Source organism: Camelus ferus, chromosome 19 (assembly GCF_009834535.1).
Source record: "Camelus ferus isolate YT-003-E chromosome 19, BCGSAC_Cfer_1.0, whole genome shotgun sequence".
NCBI lineage: Eukaryota > Metazoa > Chordata > Mammalia > Artiodactyla > Camelidae > Camelus > Camelus ferus.
In genome coordinates, this window is record NC_045714.1 from 3,122,720 (window position 1) to 3,132,800 (window position 10,081).

The 10,081-nt window shown below is 40.4% G+C and overlaps 1 protein-coding gene across 1 annotated transcript; it reads right to left on the minus strand.

The window, feature by feature from the left end:
* Positions 1-456: 456 nt before the first annotated feature.
* Positions 457-901, minus strand: LOC102512141 (60S ribosomal protein L35a). Its single transcript, XM_014561729.2, has one exon. It carries the CDS (start codon positions 826-828, stop codon positions 496-498), a length of 333 nt encoding a protein of 110 aa, XP_014417215.1. The 5' UTR covers positions 829-901; the 3' UTR covers positions 457-495.
* Positions 902-10,081: the final 9,180 nt, after the last annotated feature.

Sequence of the window (10,081 nt, forward strand, 5' to 3'; positions counted from 1 at the left end):
ACAATCATGTCATTGTAAATAAGGATGCTTTTATTCTTTTCTGGTCTGTATGCTTTTTATTTCCTTTTCTTCCCCTATTGCAGTGGCTAGAACTTCCAGCACTGTTGAATAAGAGTGGTGAAAGCAGTTATCATTGTCTTGTTCCTGATTCCAGGGGGTGGAAGCGTCCAGTCTTTCACCATTAAGTATAATGCTAGCTATAGTTTTTTTTATAGATGCTCTTTGTCAAATTCCCCTCTATTTCTATTTTCTGAGAGTTTTGTTGTAAATTTCAAATACATTTTTGTCAAATACTTTTTCTTCATTGGTTGATATAACGTGCTATTTCTTTTTTAGTTTGTTAATATGGTAGATTGCATTCCTGTAATAAACTCCATGGTATAAAATTCTTTTCATATATTCGTATGTCTTTTCATATAATTACTACATACTTCAGTTCGTTGATTTTTTTTTTTACAAGAGAACAAATTCACTTTTATTTTCTTTTCAATAAGTTTAAATCCTTGAGGGGTACAGCATCACACGGATCCTGTGTCCAATGGCCTTAGCAGGAAGATTGCTTCGGAATTTGGCACGAACCATGCCACTGTTTCCATGAGCACGAGTTACCTTTCCCCAGATTACTCTGGTTTTGTTCGGTTTTCCACCAGGAGTTACTGTGTTGTTCTTTGCTTTGTACACATAAGCACATCTCTTGCCCAGATAGAATTCAGTTTCATCTCGAGCATAAACACCTTCAATTTTAAGAAGAGCTGTGTGTTCCCTCTGGTTCCGGAGACCCCTCTTATAGCCAGCAAAAATGGCCTTGGACCACAGCCTTCCAGACATATTTATCGTTTTGGAAGTCCTGTTCCCAGCAGGCCTCCACAGTCTCCAAGATGGCTGAAAGAGAGCCAGTTCGTTGATATTTTGTTAAGGATTTGCACATCTAATTTTCATGAGGAATACTGGTCTGTATTTTTCCTTTTTTTTTTTTTTTGTACCCTATTTAAAATTTTGAGGGGAGCCGGTATCAGTGAATACTAACTTCATAAGTTTAACAGGAAAGTGTTTTCTCCTCTTGATTTTCTAGAACAAAGTGTGTAGAACTGGTATTATTTCTGCTTTAAACATTTGGTAGAATTCTCTAGTGAGACCATCTGGGCCTGGAGATTTCCTTTTTAGGGATTTTAAAACTGTAAATTAAATTTCTTTAATTCTATTTCATATTGGATGAGTTGTAATGGTTTGTATTTTTGGAGGAATTGGTCCATTTAACCTAAGTTGTCAAATTTCTGCATATAAAGTTGTTCGCAGATCCTCCTATTATCATTTTGATGTCTTCAGGGTCTGTCGTGATATGCTCCATTTCATAACTGGTATTAGTAATTTATGTCTTATCTTTCTGTTAGTCTTTCTAGAGGCTTTTCCAACATGCCACACCGCCTAAACTCCAGAAGTACATTTTAGTAACCATCTTTGAATTCTTCAGAGCACTCAGCCTGATGACATGCCCTTAACTGACCTCAGGAAATCAATGTTGAATTAAAATTGATTCCTGCCTTATACTCCTGGATATCTTGGTGTTTCTTTGGAGTTTGAGGCCAAACTGCATTCCTGCGTCTTCAGAATGGCTCATGGTCTCTCTAGCCTTGTTGTTGTTGTTGTTGTTGTTGTTGTTGTTGTTGTTGTTGTTGTTGTTGTTGTTGTTCTTAGTGGTGCTGGTTTGAGTTTGCCAGAAGCTAGGTTTGAGATTTCAGGGGCAGGTAGGTACCATCAAACAGATATTGGTTACTTGGGTGAAAGTTCCATCTAAAGTAAATTTGTGCTTAGACCCCAGATACTGATGCCACATGAATACACCAGATCTCGTGTGTTAGGAGACTCCAGAAATAAAAACCTAACAAGGGGACACACACTGAAATGAGACTTCTTACTAATATCTGGGAAGAGGCAGAAGGGCCTCAGACATGGAGCTGGGGCAGAAGCTTACACTTCAGTGGATTAAAAAATATATATATATATACTTTTGCTCAATCCTTATCTTTCAAATTTCCTTTGTCACCTGGTTGTAGATCCTTTTTTTTTTTTTTGCAAACCACACATAGTTGGATTTAGTTTTTTAACCAACCATTAATCTACCTCTGCCTTTGATGTGTGAATTCAACCTGTTCACAATCTGCAATAATTTTGATTATTTTTTCATTTTTATTTATGTTTACTGTAGTTTGATTTTGTTTCTTTTTCACTTTCTTTACTTTTTATATCTTCATCAATGTTCCTTTTATTATTTCTTTCTTAAATTAGGAGACATTTTTACTAGGAAACAAAGGGAAAAATACAATCATGAAAATCAAGAAGGCTAGGCCCAAATGACTAGTGGTGTGGATACCTGAAAAAGTCATTACAGAGGTTTTGGATACAGAAGAACAGATGAAAGAAAAAAAAACTTAATTTTTACACCAAAACACTACTTTTGCTAACATTATAATGCAAGTATTTCAACCTGTTTCTTGAATATTTTGTAAACAAAATGTATGTGTATATATGCATATATATAATGCAAAAATAATAAGGAATACTTGTACACTCATGACCCATTTAAAAAACACAAGGCTTCCTCTCACTCTTTCCCTCTAAATGTAAGCCTCTTCTTCCTTCACAGATGGAATTACTATCTTAGAGTTTGTGTTAATCACCCACTGGCTTTGCTTCGTACTTTTACTGCCTATATATGTATCCTTAAACAATGTATGCCAAATTCTGTTTTTGAGCTTTACATACATGTGATAGCATGGTATTTGTATTTTTCCTTTTTCGCTCAACATTATTTAAGATGATAATCTTAATGTGCTTAACTGAGGATCATTTTCACTGGTGTATATTATCCCCACTGTATAACCACACCAACATTTATTTATCTGGTCCACTGTCAATGGACATTTGTTACTTTCTCTTTTTATTCAACTGTCATTACAAAAACTTGCAATGTTGCAATGAACCTCCTTGTACATGTCTGTGGGTGCGGGTGTTTCTCGAGGGCGGTGTTCTTTTGTGATGGAGCGACTGGCATCCTGGAGGAGCCCCTTCCTCCTGTCCTCTCACTGACACAGTGCAGGGTACTGGGTCTCTCTGGCCATCTCACATGCTAAATGCCTCTAGCACCCTCAATCATAGTGACAAGCAAATCATCCCAGTATTTCCAAACCCCTTTAGAATGCCCAACTGGGAACTCTCATTTTAGGGTATGTATCTTGAAGTACAACTGTTGAGGTGCAGGTTATGTTACTGTTTAATTTTCACTTTGAATGTATACTGTTTGGTGCAACCACTATGGAAAACAGTATGGAGTTCCTTACAAAACTAAAAATAGGCTTACCATATGATCCAGCAATCCCGCTCCTGGGCACATATCTGGAGGGCTCACTAATTTGAAAAGTTACATACACCCCAATGTTCACAGCAGCACTATTTACAAAAGCCAAGACATGGAAGCAACCTAAATTTCCATCGACAGATGACTGGATAAAGAAGATGTAGTATATATATATATACACAATGGAATACTACTCAGCCATAAAAAGAGTGAAATAATGCCATTTGCAGCAACATGGATGGAGCTAGAGATCATCATACTAAGTGAAGTCGGAAAGAGAAAGACAAATACTGTAGATATCACTTATATGTGGCATCTAAAAAATGAAAAAAATGAACTTATTTACAAAACAGAAAGAGACTCACAGACATAGAAAACAAACTTACGGTTACCAAGAGGGAAAGTCGGGGGGAGGATAAATTGGGAGTTCTGGATTTGCAGATACTACTATACATAAAATAGATAAACAACAAGGTCCTACTGTAAAGCACAGGAAACTATTTTGTAATAACCCATAATGGAAAAGAATATTAAAGAAATATATTTATCTATACCTGAATCACTATGCTGTACACCAGAAATATGACGTTATCAGTTGCATATACTTCAATTAAAAGAATGTTTACTGTCTTGCTGAGATTTAGAGACAGAGTGGTTTCCCTGTGTAAATCTGACATACATGGAGTTCATGTTATACAGCACACTCATGTGCTACATGCCTATCCATAGCCCAAACACCCCCACAAGGCTTCACATATATATTTAATGGTGGTGTGTCAATGATTCACCCTGTTTGACAAAAGATCCACATTTCACATTCTCTTCAGGACAGAATATTTTATTATCTTGTAATAAGTTTGGTATCACATCTGAAATACGATTTCTCTTTCCACAAGAAGATTTTTATCTGCATCCTTAAAAGAATACCTTTCCCCTCCACATCTCTGAACACTTCTTGAAGGCTTTCACACGATCAAAGCATTTATAGAGTCTCACTCCGATGTTGCTTCTCTAATCGCAGTTAGCTACACCCTACTGATAAAGACTTCCCCACGTGTGTTGACACTTAGCGGCTCGGCCCTGCGATTTCGCTGCTGTTTACCGGGCGGGACTGGAGACGATGGCTTCTGCACGTGGAGCATGCTGATGTGGGTTTTCTTCGCGTGCCTTTCCCTTTGATGTTTGGTGAGGGCTGAGCTCGGGCTGAAGGTTTTCCCACATTTGGGACATTGGTAGGGTTTCTCTCCTGTATGAGTTCTCTGATGGACGACAAGGTTGGATTTCACACAGAAACACCTCCAGCACTCATCACATTTATAGGGTTTGTCTCCTGTGTGGGTCCTTTGATGCTGAGTAAGGTTTGACTTCACACGGAAAGTCTTCCCACATTCGCTAAATTTATATGGTTTCTCTCCCGTGTGAGTTCTCTGATGTACTGTGAGGGCTGACTTTTGGCAGAAGGACTTGCCACACTCACTACATTCATAGGGCTTTCCTCCTGTGTGAGTTCTCTGATGTTCAGTGAGGATGGACTTCACAATGAAGGACCTTCCACATTCACTACCTTCGTAGGGCTTTTTCTGTGTGTGCACTCTGATGTCGAGTGAGGTCTTTTCTCATGGAAGCGTTCCGCACATTTATTACAGTTGTAGGTTTTCTTCCCATTGTGAACTCTCTGATACCAAGTGAGGTGTGACTTCTCAGTGAAGACCCTCCCACTCTCACAAGACTCATCATTTTGTTCCCCCGACTGCGTTCTCTGATGTTGAGTGAGTTTCAACTTCTCGTGGGAGGATTTCTCACCCTTACTACCTTTAAAGCTTTTCTTGCTCATGTTAATGCTCTGATTTAGAGTCGGGTGGGACTCCTTCTTTACGGCCCCCTCACTATCATTGCACTCCCTGGGGTCTTCCACTGTGTGAATTCCCTGATGTTGGGTCAGGCATGGGTTTTCAGGGAAGGATTTCCCACATTCGTTGCAGTCGTGAATTTTCTCTCCTGTGCGGGTCTGCCCACTTTGCCTGCGGGGTGACTTCTGCAAGGCTCCCTCACTTTGCTTATAGTCCTCTGGTTTCCCTCCTGTGTGCAGTCTCTGATGCTGACTATGGTTTGCCCTCTTGCTAAAGAATTTCCCCAATTTACAGCATTCACGGCGAGCTCTCTGATGTATGTGTTTTGAATTCATGCATGAGGATTTCCCATTTTTACTGGATTTGTGTGGCTTCCTTTCCCTAAGGGCTCTTGGACAAGCACTGAGCTTTAACTTTTGGAGGAAGGCTCGTCTACATTTGTTACTTTGAGAGGGTTCCTCTCCTGTGTGAGCTCTCTTACATATAACAAAGGCTGTCTTTCTGTGAAAGGCTTTCCTACCGTTATTATATTCAAGAAGTTGCTCCAAAGCTGAATTCTGATGTTGAATAAACTCCTCAATTTGTCTGTGGGATTTCTTCTTTTGATCACTTTCCCAGGGCTTGTTCCTCATATGCATTTTCTCACGCATAATATCAAGGAATCCAGATCCACTGAAATCATCAGTGTTCTTTCTCACATGGCTTCTATTATTAATAGTCAATTCAGAAACATTTTTCAAGTTTGTTACAGATGAGTCACATTTGTGGGATATTTTTCTTGAGGGCCCTGAGTTTGTGACCAAAATAAACGTTTCTCTGAAGGTCTTACTTCTCTCCTTAGTCAATGTTTTGTTGTTGATGAATAAAGTTTGCCTCAAATACTGGTCCTCATGTTATTGGCTTATCTGTTTCATGTTACTGGTTTCCTGGACTTCTAGAAATATGAAAAATTAACATACATGATAACTCTTGACACATTCATTAAGGAACAGGTTTGTATACAAGTGCCCCATGTTGAATTGACTCTTAGGTTTCAAATAGTCTTCTGGGATGAAAGAACTCCTAAGCAAACATTCATCCTCCTCTTCTGGTTTGATACATGAAAACCAGAACAAAAACACATATTGTGGTAGAAAAAGAGACAGAAAGCTGAAGAATGGGGCAAAGATAAGGGACACTGAGTAGGGAGACAAGGAAGACTGAAGGGTGATCCAGGGAAGGGTCAGAGCAAAGTTTAGGTTTGGAGGCAGATCAGAGACTTAGAACTTTATCCTCCTCTACCCCCAGACCTTAATTACTGCAGTGAGATCCTGACCACACTCTATATGCTTCCAATCTCTTTGTCCTCTTTTACATTCTGTATACAAACTCCCAATTACATTTATGAAATCACTAACTTCCTCTGATCTAAATGTCAGCCCCATAGTTCAGGCCCCATCTCTTCATATAGCTGTGATATGGGAAAACAATGTCCAAGAGAGTGTCAAAGTATAGGAGAGGATAAGCCACGCTTGCAGTAGGATCCAGAGTAGAATTCAGTCCCACTAGGGCTATAAGGCTTTGCCTCTAGTAAACTCTCTGGCATCATCTGCTCCTTTCTCCTCACTGAACTCCCTCTCATTCCACAGACTTCCCTGCTGCTCCCTGATTACACCAAGCACACTCCTGTCTCAGAGACTTGGCACCTGCTGTCCCCTGGATCTGGAATCGCTCAGGCATCCCATGGCTCACCCCATCCCTTCATTCAAGACTCCATCCCACTATTTCTGCTCAAAGAGCCCTTTCCCTGAGTATTCTTCCAAAAACAGACCTCCCTGGCAGTCTCTATTCCCTTCCTCCAACTTTAATTGTTCAGAAGGCTGATTACTACCAGAAATGTTACATATTTATTTGCTATTTGGATCTGTTAATAGGAGCAGAGACTTTGCTTTTGTATCTCCTGTGCTTAGAACGTGACTGGTGGATAGCAGGTGCTTAGAAAACATTTACTGTATAAAATAATGCATCAGTAATTGCATTTTTATAGAGGGTTCAGCACAGGAGGGAAGGTAAAGGACAGCCATTATTGAACAGAGAGAAAACTAGAGAAATAAAGGTCTAAGATGAGGAAAGCAGCAATTGGATTCTATAAAAACCAAGCAAATCTCTCTCTATAAAAGTCAAACAGAAAACATAGAACATTTGTATATGAGAGTGATATTTGGAGGTTTGATATCCTAAGGTGTGGTAGTCACCTGTCTTTGGTCACTTCTCAGAGTCCAGAGCCTCTAAAAGAGATTACTAAAACACATTTTAAAGATACCAACCCCCAAACCAGCCACTTTGGATCCACTTTGCACCGGCTGCCTTCTGTCTAACCTCATCAACTCACTTGTGTGGCTCGAACTTGGGAGTTTTCCTTCTAATGTCCACAGTTCCTCTCCTTGCTCCAACTTCAATATCAGTTCAGGTTTGGTAACACAGTGACCTGTTGTGAGACATGACATGGGACTTGACAAAGCTGCTTTGGGTTCAAGTCCTTTGAAGAATCAGAAGGGAGGTGCTTTAGAAGCTGCACAATGATGGGGCCCCCATCACCCTCATCAAAGAAGATCCTTTCATGAGGGAGGTGAGAATACAATATCCTTTCAGTTCCCTCAAAGGCCTTTGAATCCAAAATCTCAAGCCTAAAACTCACAACACGCTACAGTGGCTTGGTTCCTAAGATACAAAAACGCATGCAATGCCGTTGGGAGTTGCATGGGAAGCGGTGCTTACGCAGGGACACCAGGTGCTGGCAGTTGTCCAGCATCACATCCCTGTACAGGAGCCTCTGCGCAGGGTCCAGCAGCTGCCACTCCTTCTGGGTGAAGTCCACAGATACATCCTCAAACAACACCCATCCTTGTAACAGCCCAAAGCTGCTCAGTCTGCAGTGCTCAAGACCAGACTGCGTGGGAAAAAAGAATGGGTACTGATGCTACGGTGTTCGCTGTAGAGAGTTTACCAGAAAATGTTATAAAGGTTGTCTACTGCGTATCTTCCTTCATGTTACACAGACATACCTTGGAGATATTGCAGGTCTGGTTCTAGACTACCGCAATTAAGCGAGTCACGTAAACTTTTTGGTTTCCTAGTGCATATAAAAGTTACATTTATGCTATATTGTAGTCTAGAGTGTACAATAGCATTAGGTCTAAAAAAACAATGTTACATGCCTTGATTTTAAAAATAGTTTATTGCTAAAAAAATGCTAAACTTCGGCAAGTTGTAATCTTTTTGCTGGTGGAGGGTCTTGCCTCAATGTTGATGGCTGCTAACTAATCATGGTGATGGTTGCTGAAAGCTGGGGGTACTGTGGAAATTTCTTAAAATAAGACAACAATAAATTTTACCACATTGATTGATTTTTCCTTTCATGAATGATGTCTCTGTTAGCATGCAATGTTGTTTGATAGCATTTTACCCACAGTAGGACTTCTTTCAAAACTGGAGTGAGTCTTCTCAAATCCTACTGCTGCTTTAGCAACTAAGTTTGTGTAATATTCTAAATCCTTTGTTGTCATGTCAGCAATCTTTACAGCATCTTCACCAGGAGGAGAGTCCATATCAAGGAAACACTTTCTTTGCTCATCTGTGAGAAGCAGCTCCTCATCTGTGACAGTTTTCTCATGAGATTGCAGCAATTCAGTCACATCTTCAGGCTCCACTTCTAATTTTAGCTGTCTTGCTATTTCTACCACATCTGTACCTACTGCCTCTATGGAAGTCTTGAACCCCTCCAAGTCATCCATGAAGGTTGGACTCAACTTCTAAACTCTTGTGAATGTTGATATTTTGACTTCTTCCCATGAATCACAAATGGCCTTCATGGCATCTAGAATGGTGAATCCTTTCCAGAAGGTTTTCAGTTTACTTCGCCCAGATCCATCACAGGAATACCCATCTGTGGCAGCTGTAGCCTTATGAAAGGTGTTGCTTAAAAAATAAGACTTGAAAGTCAGAATTACTGCTTGATTCACAGGCTGCACGATGGATGTGTTAGAGGCATGAAAACGACTGGAATCTTGTCCATCTCCATCTGAGCTCCTGGGTGACCAGGTGCATTGTCAACGAGCAGCAATATTTTGAAAGGAATTTTTTTCTTTTTCTGAGCAGTGGGTCTCAACAGTCGGCTTAAAATGTTCAGGAAACCATGTGGTAAGCAGATGCGCTGTCATCCAGGTTTTATTGTTCCACTGACAGAGCACAGCCAGAGTAGACTTAGCATCATTCTTAAGGACCCTAGGATTTTTGAAACAGTAAATGAGCACTGGCTTCAACTTCAAGTCACCAGCTCCATTAGTTCCTATCAAGAGAGTCAGTCTGTCCTTTGAATCTTTGAAGCCAGGCACTGACTTCTTCCTTCTAGCTGTAAGAGTCCTGGAAGGCACCCTCTTCCAATACAAGGCTGCTTCATCTACACTAAAAATCTGCTTAGTGTGGTCACCTGCGTTAACTATTGTAGCTGGATAACCTGCTGCAGCTTCTACACTCCTTGCACTTTGATGGAATGGAGACAGCATCTTTCCTTAAACCTCATGAACCAACCTCTGCCAGCTTCAAACTTTTTTCCTGCAGCTTCCTCACCTCTCTCAGCCTTCAGAGAATTGAAGAGAGTTAGGGCCTTTCTCTGGGTGAAGCTTTGGTTTGAGGGAGTGTGGTGGCTGGTTTGATCCTCTACCCAGACCACTAACGCCTTCTCTGTATCAGCAATATGGCTGTTTTTTTCTTTCTTATCATTTGTGTGCTCACTGGAGTAGCACTTTTAATTTCCTTCAAGAACTCTTCCTTTGCATTCACAACTTGGCTAATTATGTGGCGCAAGAGGCCCAGCTTTCAGCCTGTCCCAGCTTTT